At 39.2% G+C, this 23,116-nt stretch overlaps 1 protein-coding gene across 1 annotated transcript in view; it reads right to left on the reverse strand.

The window, feature by feature from the left end:
• Positions 1-21,753, reverse strand: part of LOC146652892 (NACHT, LRR and PYD domains-containing protein 3-like) — a 29,570-nt gene extending 7,817 nt beyond the window's left edge. The window contains exons 1-6 of the mRNA XM_085381395.1: positions 21,669-21,753; positions 13,089-13,383; positions 10,809-12,588; positions 10,524-10,697; positions 9,925-10,098; positions 9,465-9,638 (exon numbers count right to left, since the gene is read on the reverse strand). Of these exons, the coding sequence (XP_085237521.1) occupies positions 9,465-9,638; positions 9,925-10,098; positions 10,524-10,697; positions 10,809-12,588; positions 13,089-13,383; positions 21,669-21,680 (2,609 nt within the window). The 5' untranslated portion in view covers positions 21,681-21,753. The remainder of the gene's footprint in view (positions 1-9,464; positions 9,639-9,924; positions 10,099-10,523; positions 10,698-10,808; positions 12,589-13,088; positions 13,384-21,668) is intronic.
• Positions 21,754-23,116: the final 1,363 nt, after the last annotated feature.

A 23,116-nucleotide genomic window follows, 5' to 3' on the forward strand; every position in this document is an offset into this window, starting at 1 on the left:
CAAATACCGTTTTAATATTTTTTTTTAGCCGAGAATGTAGTGGTTTAATCTTCATGTGTCTGGTCGGTTTGTCAAGATACAGCCTCTTTGCAAAAGTGTTTCGATGATTTCGGAGATGTCTGCCCAGTCTCACGGCAAAGCGTGGGATAGACCCGTTCGCCTCGCAAGCAATCCCACCGACAAAGCGCAGGCCCCGGTACACAGCTGTAGTAACCCCCGCTGACTTCTTTTACTGAGGTTATATTTATCGGTGTTTTATTTCCTGATGTTCTTATGTAGGGCTGAACGATTATGGAAAATAATCTAATTGCGATTTTTTGCCCCAATATTGCGATTGCGATGCGATATGCGATTATTTTTTAAGGTCTTTGTCTTCTGTATTATTAAACAAAGACAAGCAATACATCATATAGTATGGCCAATACTATATTACATTAATTTTAAACTGTTCTTTCCTGGAAGACAGACCTCTGTTATGATGACATGAGGTGATGCATGAATTGATGACTGACATTTTTATTTAACTTCTTCAATCACAACAGTATATTTGAACATACACAATAGTTTATTTTTAGCTTACAAACATCTGAGCATAAAGTGCTGACAAGGAACTGGTGTAAACATTAAAATGAAAGTCAGTACAATGTGCAGATTGCAGAAATATACATAAAAAAAATCAGTGGCTTTACCACACTCAGTTTTTCGATATCTGTGAACTACTAGACAGTCATTCAATTAAAAAATAATATTAAATAAATAAAACTAATAAATAAAAAATACACACATCTTACTGATCTCTGCAGTCAGTAACATTACACATAAAGTGCAAACATAATAGCAATTGTATAAACACACACACAAACACGCCTTTAAAATTTAAAGGCGTGAAATTGGACGGTCTAGCCTTCTGATTAGCTAATCAGAAGGCTAGTTCTGATTAGCGTCACCGCTGTCTCGGTGGAGTTTAATAAACTTGGCCGTCTGCTTCTTGCTATCTAAAATATAACCAGACACTGGTGTAAATTCTCGACTGTCTCATACTTCTGTTTAATAAGTTTTCTGTTTGACGTTTAGTCAGCTGTGTGAAAACCAAGGAGGAACCCACCCGGGGGATTAATAAAGTTTTATTTTATCTAATCTAATCTAATAACTTTAATCTCAGCCAAACCGATTTACTCACGAACAAACAAAACACTGAAAAAAGCCCAACAATAACATTTTTAGGTTATCTAAGTGACTTATATATTACGTTTAACCCGAGCAGCGAAACTCCGCGGTGATCTGAAAATGATGTGCCGGGAGTTGTGCCGTTCTCGGCCGCATCAGTAACCCTCGAGCTCCCGGCTAGCTGTCGAGCTGGTGGGTAGCAGACGCCTCTGAAAACGTCGAAGCACTTTTGCAAATATGGGATATCTTGATAAACCGAGCAGATATTTGATGTTTACACAACTACTTTCTCACCTGAAAATATGTTAAAAGTTTATTTTGTGACCCAGAAAGATTAGTATGAGTAATTTTAAAACTTAGTAGCGGCCGCCATTGCTGGAAACTGGAGTTTGGCTGGGCCGCGCTATGAATTCTGGGATATGGTAGTAATTTGGACAGCCTTCGGCGCGTCGCTGTGACGTAATCGGTCTACAAATGCGGCCTCAGGAGGATGCAGCCCATGAATTTGGACATGTCCAGAGTATAATCGCAGCCTTTGCGGTTAGAAAATTGCACTTGATCATGTCGCGATATTATCGCAAATGCGATATATCGTTCAGCCCTATTCTTATGTGTCCTACATGTTTCAGTCGCCAATTCTGAATTATAACTAACATTAAAAACATGTTTAAGGAGGAGAGAGAGCAAATAAATCTGTTTAACATCTGATCTTTGGGTTTTTGTTCAGTAATCAGCGTGACCTGTGTATAAACGCATAAAAGAGATAACGTTGGTGTTTCCGTCATGTAGTAACTGCTGGCTTTAACTGTACAAAGGTTGTTCGACACTATGAAACACATACAGACTTCATGATGTTCGGCTAATATTTTTATTGTGAATATTAATCATGCTGACCTCGCTCTGTACACCACGCAGCGAGGTCAGCATATCCACGATATCCTCAGCTCCATGAGTTAACACAAAGTTTCCCAGCTGACTATCTAACTTCCAACTATTCCAGAGACGTGAAAATATACAGCATAAAGAAAAGTGTAAGAGACTCAGCAGCAGATTAGAATAACAGTTATACATTTAATAAATCACCAAATGAATCCAAGAAATGAGCAAACCTGTTCCGACAATTTGAGTTTGTATTCCCTCAGCTGCAGACTCGCTGCTGTTTAAATGTTTGAAAAGGAAGATTAGATATAAAAAACGTCAAACATAGACTCAGTCTGCCTTCACATTTGATATGAGGCCAGCACGTATAGTGGCCTCAGCAGGCTATTACTGAAATACACGTGCTATATCATAAACTATGATATAAATAGGGAGGTCCTATTAACATGTTTAGTTTTAAAGGACACCTTCCTGCCTTTAGTCTCCTTCATGAGCAGTATTAGTTTTCTTCTAACATCCAGAAGTCTGCACGATGTGTTTCATAGTTTGTAACAAGCCTTTGACAGGTAAACATAACATGACCGAAAAAGCAAAAAAAAAAAAAGAGAGAGAGAGAGAGAGAGTGTTGACATAAGAAGAGAAAATGCTCTCAATTATGGAGACAGGCAAATGGTTCATTTATGTTTGATGTGTGTTTATTCCTCCCTAAATATTGTCGGTGAAGTTTGCCATGCACGTCAGATTTTCCTGCGCATTTTTATACGTCTGCCAACAGAGAGAGAGAAAAAAATCACATTCTAACAGACAGCTGGTGCTTAGAATACAGTTGAATAACTATTAAAAAACAGATGATATTTAGATGATAGTTCAGTCTAACACATGTGCCAGTGAACCATTAAACGTCTGTGAAACTATGCAGTTATGAAACGTAACTTTAACCTCAGCCAAACCGATTTGCTCAGTTGTAAATAAAACAGCGAAGTAAACGTGACCCGACAGACAGAACCTGAGTGAATGAAGTCCAGCGTTTAACCACTGAGAGCTAAAACTCAGCTGAGGTTTCAAAGCTGTGTGCCGGTGATTGGACATCAGCCGCTGATGAAGCTGTTCGCCTATAAAGTGCTCTGTAAGGAAACAAGCTCCAGCAGCTCTGCGCTCGGGGAAAACACTATATTTACTTATCTTGTGCAGAAAAATGCGCTGACATTGCTTTATATCGAGTACCAGCTGCCCAGTTAAACTGTGACTATCACCAGGTAACGTAGGCGTGTTTCTTGAATTAGCAGCAGGTGTTAAACAGCTGACAGATGAGGAGGAGGAGGATGCATGCAGGTAAACTGAGGGTCTGTTGAGCTGATCGCTGGTTTCGTGAGAAAAATGTCAGCTCGTTCTTTATGTTACAGAAGCACAGAGACACAAGACCAGGCGGAAAGAGACGATCGTTCGGTGAAAATGAGAATCTGCGAATGCAACATGTGGAACACGGAGAGTGGAATGTAAACAAACCGGTTAACGTAACCCCCTCGGTGCACTCTGCATGCTAATTGTTAGCAGAGCTAGTGAAATCTCTGAAAACATCTGAGCACTTTTGCAAACATGTTCTATGTTGACAACCTGACCAGACATACGTCGCGACATTCGCGGCTAAAACACTGTTAAAAGTGTAGCTGGTGACAGAAAAACGGGGTATTTTAAAGCTACACCACCACCATTGCTGCCTGTGATTTGATCTGCATTCTGGGATACCTGGCTGCCCCAAGTCTACACAAGCAATCAATTATCTAGGATCGACCTGTTTTGACTTACTTTGCACGGCAACCAATCAAATGTTAGAGAAGCTGCATGAGCAGCGTTAACCCTGCCCCCTGAGTTTGATGGGTGAGGCTGACAGATAAAATTATTTCATGATGAGAGCCAGGCGCCAGGACTGCCAAAATGAAATAAATAAATATATCATTAAATAATTAATTAAATGTGTCAATAATTAATTAAATGTTTCAATAATTAATTAAAATGTGAAATACAAAAATAATTAATTAAATGTGTCAATAATTAATTAATTAAATGTGTCAATAATTAATTAATTAAATGTGTCAATAATTAATTAAAATGTGAAATACATAAATAATTAATTAAATGTGTCAATAATTAATTAATTACATGTGTCATAACTATTTATTTAATTAATTAATTCCAATTTTAATTAATTATTGCCACATTTAATTAATTATTTAATGGTGTATTTAATTAATTCATTATGGCAGTCCTGGCATTCCATACCATTGTATCTGTTACGTTTCTTATTATTATTCAGGCAAAACAAATGCCTTTTGAGGGCTTTAACATGCTCAAAAACTCTTGAAATTTTGCACACGTGTCAGGTCTGGTGAAAAATTTTGTATTTTTATGGTTTTACATATGAGCATTGGAAAATGGCTCTGGAGCGCCACCTATGCGTTGTTAAATGCAGTCCTACGAACACACAGTTTAAGCTACATGAATCAAATTTGGCCCACATGTGTATCATGCTGACACAAACAAAAAAGTCAGTGGGCCCATTGATGCAAACCCAACAGGAAGTCCGCCATTTTGGATTGAAGGTGATATTTTGGCTCCCATTTTGCCATTTCCAGGGCTTGTACTTTTGCGAACTCCTCCTTGGGATTTGATTGTATAAGCTTCATATTTGGTCAGTATCAACTACACACCTGGGCCATGTGAAATTGCGGAGCTTTTGAGTTTTTGGGAAATCGTATGGCCGTGGCGCCACAGTGAATTTCGATGATTCGCCATGAAAATCTTACTGCCTCTCTCATTCTGTCATACATTGTCCAATCTTGACCGAAGTACACACATATGATAAGGCTTCACCCCTGAACATATTTCAATAGCCATATTTGACATCAGGGAGAGCCCCACCTAGTGGGAACAGGAAATGTCCTGTTTTATACTTTGATATACTGATTTTGTGGTGGGTGACGTGTGCAGCCTCATATTTCTCCAGGAAAGCCTTAAGGAGTTGGCAATACATTGAAATGTGTGCATCTTCAGGAAAGGGTGTGACCCCAGCAGCATGGCGAACACTGATGTCTCGCCATGAAGAAACAAATTAGTATAACTCAAAGAAATCCAGTCTGATCAGTACCAGACATTACAGGCATGATGACAGACCTGCCCTGAATAGATTGATATGCCCATTGTTAGGAATACACAGAGCACCACCTAGTGGGAACAGGAAATGTCATGTCTTATACTTTGATATACTGGTAGGGATGGGTATTGATAAAATTTTCAAGATTCCGATTCCATTTTCGATTCTGTTTAACGATTCGATTCTTTATCGATTCTCTTATCGATTCTTTATTTTTTAAAAAGGAGAACACTAAGGTCAATTAGCTTAGAACTTTGTTTTATATCTTCTCTTTGAACAAGATAGAAATTTAGGAGTAACATGGCCTTACAAACCCAACAGTGAGATCTTAAGAGATCCTTAAGAGATCCAGCCTATCGTTCTTCAATGGGGTGTCACGGGGTCCCCAGGAAAAAAAATTGTAAATGTAAAATAATAAAATAAATATTCTTCTGTAGCAATAACAAAGTGTAACATAAATTATTCTGTAGCAATTACACAAGAATATCCAGTAATTTCCCTGCCTACAATTAAACACATTCACTTACCGAAAATCGAGGGCATCTGCTGTGGCAAATGGGTGCAAGCCTTTTACCACAAACTTAGACACTGCTCGGTGACATTCGTATATACTGGCCTGAAAGGAGACGCTAACGGTAGACTGCAGCGAGAACTGCCAGCATCTGAGCCAACCAATTCGTCGACTCCTTCAAATGTGGCCGACAAATGCGTCCTTCATTTCCCCGAATTTGAAGGATGGGTCGGGTGTATCCTTCATGGCCCACCATATCCCAGAATTCATAGCGCGGCCCAGCCAAATTTCAGCTGCCAATAATGGCAGCCGCTACTAAGTTTTAAAATTACTCTTATTAATCTTTCTGGGTCACAAAATAAACTTTTAACATATTTTCAGGCGAGAAAGAAGCTGTGTAAATTTCAAATATCTGCTTGGTTTATCAAGACATTGCATATTTGCAAAAGTGCGCCGACGTTTTTAGAGACGTCTGTTAGCCACCCACTGGATAGCAAGCGGGGGGTTCAGTGGTCACTCGAGCCGGAGAGAGCAGCGGAATCGTGGCTTTGTCGTTTTCAGATCCCAGCTCTTTCGCTACTCAGGTTAAACATGATATATAAGTCACTCGGATAACTTAAAAATGTAATTGTTTGTCTTTTTTTCAGTGTTTTATTTGTTCCGGAGTAAATCGTTTTGGCTGAGATCAAAGTTATTAGATTATTAGATTAAATAAAATAAAATGTTATTAATCTATCTGGTGTGTTCCTCCGGGATTTTCACACAGCTGAATAAACATCAAACAGAAAACTGATTAAACAGAAGTGTCAGACGGTCGAGAATTTACGCCAGTGTCCTGTTATATTTTAGATAGCAACGAGCAGACGGCCGAGTTTATTAAACTCCACCGAGACAGCGGTGACGCAAATCTGAAGGCTAGACCGTTCTGTTTCACAGCCTCACACTTCCGGCCTTCTCAGTCTTCGAAGGACCCAGCCCACGCAGTGTTGCCAACTCCTCAGTAAGGAAAATCGCTATTGGCTGTCCTAAAAGTTGCTAGAAGTCGCCAAATGATGTCATCGCCTAATTTGCATAATTGGTCATGCTAATGTAATTGTAACCTACGTTGTTGGAGAGAGAAATAACATCGTGGAAGACACATAAAGTGAGTAAAAAACATCCTAGTTAGAATTTATTTAGAACTACAAATTAAATTTCTTTTAGCAATTATTGTTTTTTAATGTCACAATTCCAACCCTGCTCCTTTATCCGGGCCTGGACCAGCAAAAGTGACCCGAAATTGGCACTCTGGTGGAGTTACTTTGTGTGTGAGTGTGTGTGTTTATAAGTAGTTTTAAACCTTGTGATCCACAAAACAGCATGACTGCGTTACAGTCAGTGCGGGAGCAGCGGCTTCGCTCATGCGCAATTCATTTGCAGTTGGGACGCACAGGTGTGAATGTCTCCTGCCCTGATAGCAGCTGGGGGAGGACTATACTCCGCCTGGGAGTGCTTTGGCACGGGCGAGGTGTCCAAGGCAGCACCGCTGCTTGTTGAGAGTAAGAGCGTGAAAAGAGCGTTTTCACGTCAAAAAGTCGTCATAAATAAGTCTCCAATAATAACAGAAAAAGTCACCAGATTTGTCGCTTTTTTAGAAAAAAAGTCGCTAAGGGGGTCTGAAAACTCGCTAAATATAGCGACAAAGTCGCTAAGTTGGCAACACTGAGCCCACGTAGACTGCGAAGGCCAGGTCCTCCGGAGGATGCAGCCGACGTTTTGGGACACAGCTTCTGTCTGTCTCTCTCATCATGGTCACCTAAATGCAGCGCACAGTAATGGCAGGTTTTGTAATAAGGCAGATCGCGCTAACATAATATGCACTGTTAGTTGATTATTTACCTGCCGAATTAACGGGAGAGGACATACAAACGTTACCGCTGCTGCTGGGTTGAGATTCATGAGTCCGGAGCAGAATTAAAAACACGACATTCATTTAAGGTCATCGCGTGTTTTGTGAGCAAATGCTTTTGCATATTCGTAGTGTTTCCTCCCTTAAATGAAATATCTACTATCTAACCGTTCTCGTAAAGTATAACCAAACTTTTGAGCGTTTGAGCCACTTAGTAAATGACACTCCGCAATGTGGTGATGTCATTCGGGGCGACTAGAATTGATAAGGGAATCGTTTGCAAAAATGGCAAACAATTCCAAGGAATTGAAACAGTGGGAACCGGTTCTCAACAAGAACCGGGTTTCGATACCCATCCCTATATACTGGTTTTCACAGGTTCATCAGGTCCACCTCAAAAGCGGTGAATATTAACATCAGTCCCTCATGATGCTTCAGTGAGACAATTGTGAGTTTAAACTTAATGGCGCACCCTGGTGGCAAGGTGGTTCACCATGAAAGATGAAGTGGCATTTCAAATTCAAATTTTATTTTATTTGTCACGTACACAGTCATACACAGTACGATATGTAGTGAAATGCTTGGACATTTGAGGGGCTTAGAAAGCTCAAGAACTCTTGAAATTTGGCCCACACCTCCAATGTGATGAAGACTTTCTTGTTATGTGATCAGCCATGTGAAGTCAGCCATTTTAAAATTAATGTGTAATTTTGGCGACATTTTCCCCTCTTTTCAGGCCTCGTACTTTGACAAACTCCTCCAAGGAATTTTAATCAGATCGAGATGATCTCCAGTGCAGGGAATCTAAAGACCTTTGTGATGTTAAATTGCGAAGCTTTTTACGTTTAGGGAAACGGGGTGGTCATGGCGGCACGTGGAGTTTCAATCACTCGCCAAAAAGCAGTAATCTGCTGTCACTCAAAAACACAATATCCAATCTCTCCCAAATTTCACAGGCATGAGTCAAGAGTCAAGCTCGGAAATATTTGACAAGCAATTTATCAGTAATGGTTAGAGCGCCACCCAGTGGGATGACTATAATTATCATTGAACGAAATGAAATTTTAGCTGGTGGTTCTACGCATGAATTCCATCAATGTGACATCAGATCGGAAATGCTTGGTGTAGGTGGTGGGCATGGCTCGATGCGCTGGGGTGTGAGGGCCCTCATAACGCTGCTTGCAGCTTTAATTTCAATGTTGCTTCTATATTTTATATATTTGTTGCTTATTATTATTATTATTATTATTATTGTTGTTGTTGTTGTTGTTGTTGTTGTTGTTGTTGTTAGTAGTAGTAGTAGTATTAAAGTTCAATATTAAAATTCATTGTATTCCATACTCCGTGTTATCTCATTTTTGTTTGTATTAGTGAAGGCTACAAATGATCTTCTTATGGCCTCTAGAAAGAGAGACCATATTTCTCTCATACTCCCTCTCTTCGTTGGCTTTCTTTTAAATCAAGAATTGTATTTAAAATCCTTCTCTTCACATACAAGATCTTACTTCTTGTTCCTAGAGTATTTAAAAGTAGAATGGGAGGCAGAGCATTCAGGTTTCAGGCCCCTATTCTGTGGAACCAGCTTCCAGTTTGGATTCAGGAGGTAGACACTTTCTCTACTTTTAAGATTAGGCTTAAAACTTTCCTTTTTGCCAAAGCATATTACCCATGATGCACTGACATGTTTAAATAACTATTTATATTTTTTCCAAATAAATCCTGTTTACTTATCTCCAAAATATAAGGGCAGCATTTGGAGCAAGAAGTCATCACCAATATTGAGTGAAACCTCAGAGGTTTAATTATATGATTAATATTCAAAAGTATTTTAATTAGTAATTAGTAGGCTGCTAATTTTCTGTTCGTACCTGAGTGTTTCCAATTGGCATTGTCTATCCTTCAGGCCAAAAGAAAGGAGAGTCACGCCTTGGTCTCCTGGATGATTGTAGCTCAGGTCCAATTCTCTCAGATGGGAAGGGTTTGAACTCAGAGCTGAGGCCAGAGCAGCACAGCCTTGTTCTGTGACTTGACAGCCTGATAGCCTGAAATTGAGTCAGTTATTTTTTTCTGAAGTTACAAACTTCCTTACAAATTTAGGTAACAGATATTTGAAAATGACACAAATAAGAAAATGAAAAAGATAGCAGATAGTACCTTTGTATACCACTGTACTCCACAAGTAAGTCCAGTTACATTATTAATAAATCAAATCAATCAAAGAAATGAAATAAAACTACATGAAAGTTGTCCAATTTGATGATAAAAATCATAAAGTAATATGTAATGTCACTTCATCATTTATAAATGAGGAAACTGTGGAGTCCTGACCTAAGAGTTTGAAGTACACAGTGATTACTCTCCAGTCCAGCAGATAAAAGTTGTACTCCTGAATCCTGCAGGTCATTGTTGCTCACATCCAGTTCTTTTAGATTTAAGGACTGTGTGCTGATAACTGTAGAAAGAGTTTCGCAGCTTCTCCATGACAAGTTACAGCCAATCAGCCTGTTTATAAACAAACCATTAGACATGTTAAAATAACAATGATTTTTAAATTAGCACAAAAAGACAGACAGAATTGATGCAAATCAACATCAACTACAGATTGACACTTTTTCCCATAAGGCCAGTTAAGTCTGGATAGTTTTTTTTACCTTAATAAATTCAATTAGCATTTAAAAACCTGCAGATCTTTTTAGCTTTGTCTGATATAAAAATGTGTTTGATGATCTCAAATATTTAACTAATAGTAAAAAACTAAACTAAAACTAAAACAATAGCCCACAAAACCAAAGAGAAATTAAGACATGTATGCAACACTGTATGTTGCAATCAAGAAGAAATTTGAATAGTAATTAAATTTACCAAGACTAAGAATAAAATATGCCGCGAAACATAGACGAGCATCAGCCAACACTAACATTCCTGACCTGAGAGTTTCCAGTTGACAATGTGGACCCTCCAGTATGGTAGAAAGCATCTTCACTCCTGAATCCTCCAGGTTGTTGTTGCTCAGGTCCAGCTCTCTCAGACAAGAGGACTGGGAGCTGAGCACTGGAGACAGAATTTTTACACTTTTCTCTGACAGGTTACAAGAACTCAACCTGCAAAATTAAACAACAACAGAGAAAACCATTGAAAACATATTTTAAAATCATCATATGAGTATCAATAGTAGCTAACCAATGACTTTTAATAGATATCACAGCACTTACAAAGCTTTGTTGGAGGCTTTAACCACAGGCAGTAGCTTCAGAAGAACCTCCTCTGAAGCTGAATATTTCTTCAGGTCAAAGACATCCAGATTTTCTGATGATAATAATATGAAGACTAGAGCTGACCACTGAGATGGAAATAGATCATTCGTGTAAAGATTTCCTGAACTCAATGACTTTTGGATGTCCTCCAATAGAGAATGATCATTCACTTCATTCAAACAGTGAAACAAATTGATGCTTTTCTCAGAAGGGAGACCATCATCAAGCCTTTCCTTGATGTACTGGACTGTTTCCTGTGAGCTACTTCCTGTCTTTCTCAGTAGGCCTTGTAAGAGAATCTGATTGGTCTCCAGTGAAAGACCCAGAAGGAAACGGAGGAACAAGTCCAGGTGTCCATTTGGGCTCTGTAAGGCCTTGTCCACGGCCCTCTGGTGGAGATTAGATTTACTTCTTGAAAGTCTAGAAATCCAGGATGATTGTTGGAGTTCGTCCAGCAGATTGAGTCCAGAGCTGAAAAAGGTCATATGGACATACAGAGCAGCCAGAAACTCCTGAACACTCAGGTGGATAAAAGAAAACACTTTGTCCTGGCGCAACACTCTCTCCTCTTTAAATATCTCTGTAAAAAGTCCTGCATATACTGAGGCACTTGTGACATTGATGCCACAGTCTTTCAAGTCTGATTCATAAAAGATCAGGTTGGCTTTCTGTAGCTGCTCAAAAGCCAGTTTTCCCAAAGACAGAATCATCTCCTTGCTTGCTTGATTCCACTGTGGATCAGCATCAGTTCCTCCCTGATGCTTGACCTTCTTAACTTTGGCTTGAGATATCAAAAGGTGGATGTACATCTCAGTCAGGGTCTTGGGCAGCTCATCTTTATCTTTAGTTTTCAACATATCCTCCAGAACTGTAGCAGTGATGCAGCAGAAGACTGGAATGTGGCACATGATGTTTAAGCTCTGTGAAGTTTTGATATGAGAGATCATTCTGCCAATAAGCTTCTCATCTCTGAATTTCTTTCTGAAGTAGTCTAGTTTTTGAGCATCAGTGAACCCCATAACTTCTGTCACAATGTTTACATACTCAGAAGGGATCTGATTGGCTGCTGCAGGCCGTGTGGTTATCCAAAGGCGAGCAGAGGGAAGCAGATCCCCCCGGATGAGATTTGTCAGCAGCACACTGACTGAGGTGGATTCTGTAGCATCAGTCAGGATCGCAGTTTTGTGGAAGTCCAGAGGAAACCGACACTCATCCAGACCATCAAAGATGAACACAACCTTAAACCCTTCAAAGCTGCAGATTCCTGCTTCTTTGTTTTTAGTAAAAAAATGATTCACAAGTTCCACCAAACTGAACTTTTTGTCTTCCAGTACATTCACCTCTCTGAAAGTGAATAGAAATGTTAAGTGGATGTCCTGGTTGGCTTTGTCTTTAGCCCAGTCCAGAGTGAACTTCTGTGTTGAGACTGTTTTCCCAATGCCAGCCACTCCCTTTGTCAGCACTGTTCTGATTGGTTTGTCTTTAATGGGTGAAGCTTTGAAGATGTCTTCACATCGAAGTCTTGTTTCTGGTCTGTCTGGTTTCCTGTGTGCTTTTTCAATTAGTCTGATCTCATGTTCCTTGTTGACCTCTTGGCTGTTTTCTATTTTGAAGCAGACCTCTGTGTAGGTCTCATTTTGAAGCTTAGATTTACCTCCTTTTTTAAGTTTTTCAGCTGATTCCTGAAACTTTTTCATCAGGTTGGATTTGAGGTTTTTCTGGAACTCAGCAAAACCCTCTAAATAAACAGTGAAATGGTAAGAGTAGATGTGAGTAAATGTCAGTTGTGAAAAAATAAGGTACATTTATGTAATTGTGATAGTTGTCAATGGAAAATAAGCAGAATATGGTTAGGATGGCAAGGACAGGTTCTTAGCAAAAAACAGTAATTACCCAAATTTCTGTAGCGGTTTTGTTCATCAACATTAAAATATAACTGTCATGTCCATGAGTGTGGTAAGTACATTTCATATCAAAGCAATTAATAGGTCCTATTCTTTATTATTCTTTTCACCTCGCAAACCCACTATTGCCATTTCTTGCTATCGTCTCAGATCTACCATCTGTGTATTAAGGTAAAGAACAGCATCTGAAATTATCAAGTCCATCTCTATGCCATGGTTCATAACAAACTGAAAATGTAATAAGATACATTTTCTGTCTGAATTATGGTCATCACAAAGTGCACCTCATACCAGGAATCATTCTCATATGAGTGTTAATCATTCAATGACTTACCTGCTTCAGGTTCTGCATTTGGGTCAATTAAAATCTGCACAAGGTCATTCCTATCTAGCTTCCTCAAAACCTTTTTGGTGACCTCAAGCACGTTTTCACAGTATGTTTGCAGCATCTGATCCACTGTGTCTGGCCTGTCTGCCTTATCTAGTCTGCTCTTTGGGATTATTGGGAAGCGTTCCAGGACGTCAGACTTTTGCAGGTACCACTTGAACTCTTTTAACTCGTTGTCTCCCAGATCTTTCAGTGCTCTCAGGAGCAGCTCTTCACGTGTTGAATTTGACATCATGTTTCCCTGCCAAAATCAAAGAAAATCGCACGTCTGAAACAGTTCTATAATTGCTGGGGTGATTCACTGCAGCTGTAATTATTCTTTTTTATATTACTACTTTGTTCAAACTAAAGGTAAGTAGCATCAGGACTCCATAAAAATTACAAAATAAAAGTTGACTATAAACTTGTTGTCCCTTTTAAAGGGGACAAGAAAAGGAAACTCTCAGGTGTCACAAGGAAGGACCAGCAGAAATACTTCAGAAACAAATGTGTGATGCCAAACCTGCAGATATCTAAAGAAGGAGAGTGAGGGTTTAGCACAGATTCTTTCCACCATGAATCAGAAATCCTAACTTGGACTTGCTATGTTGTCAAATATTAGAAGAAACCCTCTGTCAATCCACTGGAAATTCAATCTCCCAGGAATACAGTGGAATTCCAAATCTTCTGAAGGTTTTACCCAAAAGGGAATCAGAGGAAATTCTTGGAAGTTGTAAGCCAGCAGGAAAACATTGAAAATCCAAATCTTCTTGAATCTACGATCTAACATGGCAAAAATGAGAACAGAAAAAGCCAAAAAATGGTGATTTTTTGGCAGGTTCAAGGTGATTTGCAGGTTCAAAGTTTGGGCAGCAGTTGATCCCACGGGTGATATCAGATCATCACATTAAATCACCCGATTTCCAGCTGCACCTTATCATCCTCTATCTGTCTGACTTTTCCATGTACATGGTTTAAAGAAAAGTTTCAAACGTTTCAACTTTAAATTTTCACTTCAATACATGTTCTTCTTTTCTATGTTGTACTTAACATAGAAATGTTAATAATTTCATCACAAAAGAGATTATGTTAAAATGAATGTTCATTTGAAAATGAGCTAATGATAAAGTTGATGAATGATGAAGTTAAATTGGATAAACTGAATGAAACATAGTATAGTATATTCATATGTAATTGAATTGTAATATCAGAATCAGAATTAATAAAGTATTCTGATTCTGAATATACTTCATGTTTCATTCAGTTTATCCAAATTGACGTCATTAATCAACTTTATCATTAGCTCATTTTCAAATGAACATTCATTTGAACATAATCTCTTTTTAACTCAAATACAGAGGAATACTTCTCCCTCTGTGTTTGTCAATGACATTATAGCCAAAGCAGTTTCTTTTAATAAATCGTGCATTTCATAGTCAGACATTCTTTTTAGTAGTCCAACCTAGAAGTAATAAATGCATGAACTAGTTTTTCAGTGTCACTGAGACAGGATATTTCTAATTTTAGAGATATTGCATAAATGGAAGAAAGCAGTCCTACATATTTGTTTAATATGTGCATTGAAGGACATATCCTGGTCAAAAATGACTCCAAGTTTCCTCACAGTGCTACTGGAGGCTAAGGTAATGCCATCCAGAGTAAAAATCTGGTTAGATACCATATATCTAAGATTTTCAGGGCCTAGTGCAATAACCTCGTTTTATCTTAATTTAGAAGTAGAAAGTTAGAGGCCACCCAGGTCTTTATGTCTTTAAGACACTGATGCAGTTTAACTAATTGGTGTGAGTTATCTGGCTTCATGGATAGATCAAGTTGGGTGTCATCTGCATAGCAGTGAAAATGTATGCTATGCATGTATAGTGTAAACAGAATGGATCCTAGCACTCAACCCTGTTGAACTCCATAATTAACCTTAGTGTGTGAAGAGGACTCTCCATTTACATGATCAAATTGGAGTCTATTAGATAGATATGATACAAACTACTGCAGCGTAGTACCTGTAATACCTACAGCATGCTCTACTCGCTCTAATAGCAGTCAACAGTATTGATTATATGGCCAACCATATTGAACGCTGCACTGAGGTCTACCAGGATAAGCACAGAGATGATTCCACTGTCAGAGGCCATAAAAACATCCTTTAGAATCTTCACTAAAGCAGTTTCTGTACTGTGATGGGCTCTGAAATCTGACTGAAACTATTTCAAGAATTTTTGAGATGAAAGGAAGGCTAGAGACTGGCCTTTAATTAGCTAAGACCACTGGGTCTAGAGATGGCTTTTTAAGTAATGGTTTAACTACTGCCAGCGTGGTACATAGCCGATTATTAGACATAGATTGATCATATTTAAGACTGAAGCATTAATCAATGGTAGGACTTCTTTGAGCAGTCTTATAGGAATGGGGTCTAAAAGACACGTTGATGGTTTGGAGGAAGTAATTACTGAAGTTAACTCAGAAAGATCAATTGGAGAAAAGGAATATCAGTGGTACTGAAAGTAGCTATAGATAATGTTATGTCTGTGAAATGATTATGAGTAATTTTCTTTTCACTCTGACTTTTTGTCAGGCTGGCTACAGTGCTGAAGAGAAACCTAGGCTGGATCTTATTTTCTTCAATCAGCGATGAATAGTAAGATGTTCTAGCAAAAAAGTGCTCCATAAAGGAGGAATTTTTTACCGAGCAACAAACTATTTCCTGTTAGGGGCTTTGTCTGTGACCCAGCGTTTTAAGTTTATTTTGTATTTTTTGATTCCTTTGGTTATATTGGAAATATGTTAAGTTCTTGTGTGGTTATTATTAGTTAGGATTTAGTTGAGTTTAGTCTAGTTTATGTTTCTCCTATGTTTCGGTGTTTGAGTCTTTTCCTATGTGTCATGTGTTCTCTCCTCGTCTATGTAGGTTCCTCTTGTGTCTCTCTCCTCTGTGTCCCTCTCCCTCTCTCGCTGCCTCTCTTTGTCTCTTGTCTCAAACTTCTGTGTTCCAGTTCATGTCTCTCCAGGTTTTCTGTTTTATTTTGAAAGTCTTGTTTCTATGTTTAATGTGCTTAGTTTTACTTTTCCCTTTGGTGTCATGATTATTTGTGTCAGCTGTGTCTCCGCAGGTATTTCCACTTCCCTCATTACCCTCCTGTGTATTTAGGTCCTCTGTCTCCCTCTGTTTGTTGTTGGTGCTTCTGTTTTCCTCCGTCCATGTCAGGTCAGATTCTGGGTACCTCATAATTCTGTTCAAGTTATATCAAGATTCATGTTCACAGTTTTTTTTGTCAGAGTTACTCTTGTACTCCTGCTCAGAATCATGCTAATGTGTTGTTTTTCATAGTTTACACAGTCTAGCTTTTCCCAGTTTAGGTTTTTTGTTTTGTCCGCGTCCATTTTGCCCTTTTTTATATTCATGTTTTTCGGCCAAGTAAACAGCCCATTTTTTGTTAAGATTCCGTTTCATGTCTACAATTGGGTCCACTCCACAAACACACCGGATGCTCAGACATAATATTTCCAGACTGAAGGATGATCTTTTAAATTGTACATTTGAGAATTATACCAGGAAGTCAAGTACTTCTGATTTGAGTCATACGTAGTGAGGAGGCTAAATTATTAACAAGATAAACAGCCTCTGTTGGAGTAGCGTTCAGGTAGCTGCTCTGCTCTATATTGGTACAGGGCATAGAAGATGCTAACAGTGGGTGCATTATATTCTTAAACTTAGTTACAGCACTTTCAGAAAGACATCTACTGTGATGAAGTCTACTCTCCACTGCTGTGTAATCGATTATTGTAAATTTAAATGTTATCAGGAAATAATAAGAGGAGAGAGGATTTTCAGGAAACATTGCTAAATGTTCAGCTTCTATGCCATATGTTAAAACAAGATCTAAAGTGTGATTAGAGATGATGATGAGAGATGACACAACCGAGATGACAGACCTTGCCGACCGTACATACAATACACAAACATCACATTGGGGAGACAGGTCAGGCTAGGTAGCGAGGAAAAAAACATCAAAATGTGTAACACAAAAGGATAATACAGGAATGCACAGATATCAACACACCATAGTACAATAAACACAGACAAGCAACATGGGAAAGTGTTCCAGTGTGTACATGTGATCTGGGACCGCTGCAATCTTCGACTGCGCCTCCAGCTGACCCGATGTCCACATCAGAAGGGAGGTAAGCGTTGGAGGTGGCGTTGGATCCGGGGTAGGGAGGGTGATGCGTCAGTGAGTGCTTATCAGTATCAGTATATGTATGTGTGTGCGTGTCCATAGTTCAGCTGAGACAGTGTCCTTCGCCCTGCCAGGCTAAGTAAACAGTCTTCCAGCCAACCCAGGTGGCCTTGCATGGAATGGGAAGGAACAGACTCAACACAGTCGTTATCAGGGAGTTTTTGTTCAGCTACAGCCTTGAGCCCACTGCTGGTGCCGAAGGGGTAGCCAGATTATGATGGTATTTTTCTTTTGCAACAACTCATGAAAATTTCAAAGCTGTTCTTTAACACTCCGACACTGGTCTCTCAATCTCCCATTGGAGAACCGCGAGCTTCCCCATGACGTTATCAAACTTGCGTTCCGTGGTGTTGTCATTCTTTTGCTCAGAGAACCGATTCTGAGAACTCACGACTGCAGTGAGCTGTTCCACGATGTAATCCAACTTTCGCTCAAAGGTGTTATTCTGAGCAGGCCTCTCCTTGATGTAATCCAATATACGCTCAGAGGTGTTATTCTGAGTATTCACAGCAGCTGTAAGCATCTCCAAGGTCTTAACCATGCTGCTCTCAATGAGCCCGTTCTGAGAAGTCGCGCCTCCTCCCATCGTTTCAATCCCAGCGGGCAGCCTTGGGGGGTGTATAAACAGCCGGTTCCGCTTTTTTAATTCTCCGATAAGCCAGGGCCAAGCCAGCTCCGATCAGCAAGAACCCTGTTATCATGGTTCCGAATAGGTAGATATCTTCAGCATTAGGGATGGGTATCGTTTAGGTTTTATCCGATACCGGTGCCAAATCGGTACTTTTGAAACGGTGCCGGTGCTTAAACGGTGCTCAAACTGGTGCTTAAAGAATGGAGAACACAAAATTGGTCCAAAAACCTCTCATGTTCAGCTATGTTTTTTGTAAAAAAGATAACAATGTTAGCCTTTTCTGCAGCTATAGGGCATATATGGTATCACTCTTTGCGGAAGCAGTGCTTAAAAAATGGAAAAAACACAAACTTTGTCCAAAAACCTCTCATGTTTAACTGTTTTCCACTTTTTCTTTGGTCATTTTAGCCTTTTTGGCCAGGGTGAAGGGAGTATCTGCCATCAAACAAGAAGACAGCCGCATGTAGCTATGATGATGTTTGCTAGTTCACTTACATGCATTAATGTAATAACGTGGTTAGCTTACTCAACGTAAATTACACACAAACAACATTAAGCTACTCACGCAGAGAAGAACGGCTGCTGCTGCCATCATCATCCGTCATCATTTCTGCTACACTGGCAGGGCTAGAGGCTAGGACTCTCCTCTTTGGGTTCTTGTGGGATGTTGCTAACATTTTGTGGGGCTTAATAAATTTGGCCAGATTTCTAGAAATGAGAGCTGCTCCATCCAAAGTGGAATGGATGCAGTCTCTCCTAACAAAACCACGTTTCCTCCAGAAAGTTTCCCAATTATCTATAAAGGCCACCGCACCAATTCAATATTGATTTTAGTGACCTCGGATTGACGTAACTGGTGTCATTACTGCCAATGTGAATTATAATTTTACTAAATTTACGCCTACCCTTAACCACCAGTTTTAAATTTCCCTCAGTTTCCCACAGGCAGTACTGTGTTTTGCATTGTGTATATATATCACAAACGTCTGGATCTTGATCTTAATCCAAAAGTAATCATTTCCTTCTTTTTTTCTGCTTTTATTTGTAAAACAGTTGAAAAATCAACTTTTAGCAAAAAAATATAATTTCCATTAAAGAGCTTGCTTGCACATACTGCTGGATTAACCATTAAAGAAATATAAATGATTTAGTAATTACCTGTACTGATCATTTAGAGCAGATGTGGCACAAACCTTATACTGGGTGGTGCTCTAATAAATTTGTTAAGCAGAGTACATACAAACATGTTTTTATAGAATACGTTGCATTATTGAATTATTGCCAGTTAAACAAAGTGTCACATTTGCTTGCCTTCCTGTAAAAGTCACAGTCCATTGCTGCAATAAACAGATGTATTCAGGGATTGTGATATCCATGAGCTAAATGAGAATTACCAGTCAAAGAATCAACACTCTAGAAATATCTAAATGTTTGAAACTGTCCCTGTTTCACAGTGTTTGATGTCATGACTGTCATTATGTATGCAAATCCATCACATCACATAAATGTCAGTGTCTATTGTCATTCAGTCTTGCACCCTTAAATTCTCACCTCTATTCTGACATACAGCATTAAGCTTACAAATGGATCCTGTTTGACTGGTTGTGATTCTGAAGAACTCAGAGCATCAACCTAACAGGTCAAACTGCATAACATCTTCCCATGAAACAAAATGAAAGATGAAAAGCAAAAACAAAAACAAAAGCACATTACATTATTTAATCAGTGCCAAAACCCAAACCGTCTTACACAACAGCTTTATTTCCTCACTGTTGCACTGAAGAGGGGACTGCTTATGGCGTTATTTTTGTGCCACTATTCTGAGCGCACATAAAAAAAAAAATTTGCAGGTGCAAGTGTTGCATTTTGAGGAGAAATTTATTTTGAGTGAAGAAAAGCTAAATTTGAGTGAACAAAATTCATTGCTGTGTGCAAAAAATGTATTTCAGTGTTTGCTATTATCCACACATACACAATAGCAGCGCCTCTCACTCAGTTTTTGTATTTGCGCTTGCTCGCAATGTGTTGCTTGCACTCTCAACATTTCTGCCTGTGCGCGCTCAACTCTTTCTGTACACCGCTATAAGTGCTCTAACAAAATGTTAGAGCATAAGTGCTCTAACAAAATGTTAGAGCACTTAGAGAGCACTTATGCAAATATGTGATGTCTTGATAAATCGAGCAGATATTTGAAGTTTACACAGCACCATTCTCGCATGAAAATATCTTAAAAGTTTATTTTGTGACCCAGAAAGAGTAATATTTCAAACTCCGCCACTCTGTGTTTTTCTGCCACTGCCTCGTTTGAGTTTTGGACGAAATGGATTCTGGAATATTGCATTTCGTCATTTTGAGCTGATTGGAGACCAAAACAACTGATTGGCTGGTTTTGTGGCACAAATATAACAGTGTACAGAAAGAGTTGAACGTGCACAGACAGAAATGTTGAGAGTGCAAGCAACACATTGTATGCAAGCGCAAATACAAAAACTGAGCGAGAGGCGCTGCTATTGTGTATGTGTGGATAATAGCAAACACTGAAATACATTTTTTGCACACAGCAATGAATTTTGTTCACTCAAATTTAGCTTTTCTTCGCTCAAAATAAATTTCTCCTCAAAATGCAACACTTGCACCTGCAAATTTTTTTTAACGTGCGCTCAAATGTTTTTCACGTGCGCTCCGAATAGTGGCATAAAAATAACACCATAACTGCTTGGACCTGGTGCATACAAGCTCCTAGATCACATTTACCAAAGACCTAGTTTTACTTTGGCTGGTTTACAGTGATTATTATTATTGATTATCTATTATTTCTTAACTTTCTAATGTGATTAATAAACAGGAAGAGTCTACTAAATCTGAATAGTTTAAAATGTGAAAACAGTTACCATTAGTAGGCGGACATTTAAAAAACTCCCCCAAATCACAAAGCTGATCAACCAACCAACCATCCAACCCAATTATTTTCTGTGCATTATGATTTATGTGAAATGACCAATAAACTCTGTGTAACATTCGGATTATTTAAAATATACAAAATGTTTCAGAGAAACCAAGATTAAATTAAATTAAGTTTTTTTTAATCAAATGACATATCTCATGTGTGATGCTGATTGTCAGTACATGTGATGGAATTTTAAATCTCATTATTCACACAATTTTTAATCCCAGCAGTTTATTTCTTTTTCTGTATCACCTGAAAACATTTTAGTGTTCAGTCTTTAACACGTTCACACACACACTCTCTCTCTCTGATGGAAGATTTCAAGTTCAGTATCTCACCCACAAACACTCAGACACTTGTGTGGGCCTCAGTAAGGTTTCAGTAACCTTTTCTTATCTTAGTCAGTTTGAGCTCTGTGTAACTTGAAATATATTCTGTTTGTATAAAAGAATAAGTCCTAACCACAGTTTTATTTTCTGTGTTTCAGTAGAAATAAATACATTTTTGTTTCACAGGCTTCAGGTTCAAGTTTCTGTGAGAGTTACACAAAAATCTGAATCTTTTTCTCATTGCATTTCAAAGTAATTTCATTATATTTAATGGTTTAATGAGCTGGTATTAAGATTTACCACAAAGACCGAATTCACACACACACACACACACACACACACACACACACACACACACACACACACACAGAGGAGAGCCGTCCCTACCTTTCTGCTCATTGTCACCTGTAGAGAAAAAAACAGCGACTTCACTTCTCAGCTTCTGATTGTGTCTGATGTTCGTTCATCGCTGTCAACTCTTTGAAACAAACAAAAAAAACAACAACAATGAAAACTATTACATAAATCACCACAGATCTCAGTGGAAACAGGTTGACTTATATGAGGCGGGGCATGTGCAGAGGGCGGAGATTGTTCCTCCTGTCAGTCTTGGTGAGTGAGTCTCGGCCGCCCCATGTGCTGGGTTATTAAGGTGTTCAGGCCAATTAAATGACTCATTTTCATTGCTGTAATAGTTTTCTCTGTAGTATCAGACCATCAGCCTACCTGCGTTTAACATGCAGGTGAGGTCAGCTCCAAACCTTGTGTAGTTTGGATCAGGGCAGGCTGTAACCTGTTCAGGAATGATTTTCCTCCTGCAGTCTGAGGAGAAACTGACAGAGGTGTTTTTCAGTGGCATTTGTCCAAGCTTGAGTGTTCAGACCTCACACCTGATAGACTTACTCTGAGACACTGTTCACACACTGCGTTGTGGCTATAGTTATTTCAATGGTTACTATCAGTAACTCCAGCCTGGAGAAGCCCCCTGACTGACTGCACAGTAAGTGCAAACAGAAGGATCCAAACATGGAAGAAGAAAAATAATGGTATCAATCAAATTCAAACTTTTTTGTCTTTGCTGTTTTCCTGATTTGTTCAAACAGTTTGATGTAGCAAACGCAGCATCCAGTTCATCTGAGAGGAAAATGGTCCTAAGACTCTGAGACTGACCATAAATACCAAGAAACACATATAACCGAAGCACAAATGGGCTTGAGGGCTTCAGGGTTCTACTCTCACTGACCAATCAAAGAGCTTTAGACTGCAAGTCACTTTAAGAGCCACCCCTCAACCCAACATGCCCACTTTGGATGATATTTGGGATGCTTGCCCTCTGAATCCACGCACAGGTGAGACTCTCTCACCCTCACCTACAGACTGCTCATAAATGCCAAAAACACACATTAGTACACATGTGCATCACATACAAGCTGACTGGTGCTCAACAAGTATTTTTTAATCATTGCAAACGCACAGTCAGAAGAACAGGACAGAAATCAAAATGTCTGTGAAGGTTCTCAGTCATCCAGGTCATCGTAGTCAAAGGAGCTTGCAAAGAAAAGCATCTGGACTTCTTTAAGTTACTTGAAGACGTTTCACCTCTCATCCGAGAAGCTTCTTCAGTTCTAAGGTCAAATGGTGGAGAGTCCCAGATATAAACCTAGTGGGAGTGTCCCCCCACAGAGGGACAAAAGGACCCCCTGATGATCCTCTAATCGCCAGAGCCAAGGTGTGAAACTGGGTGTGGGTCCCAATCAGCCAGAGTTTCGGGTGAGTTCATTGTGAAACCTGGCCCCACCTTATCATGCGAATTCCTGAGATCAGATGGCCCAGGA

The sequence above is a fragment of the Rhamphochromis longiceps genome, linkage group LG15 (assembly GCF_057381845.1).
Source record: "Rhamphochromis longiceps isolate RC_006_pf linkage group LG15, R_longiceps_female_GT1.1, whole genome shotgun sequence".
NCBI classification, from domain to species: Eukaryota; Metazoa; Chordata; class Actinopteri; order Cichliformes; family Cichlidae; genus Rhamphochromis; species Rhamphochromis longiceps.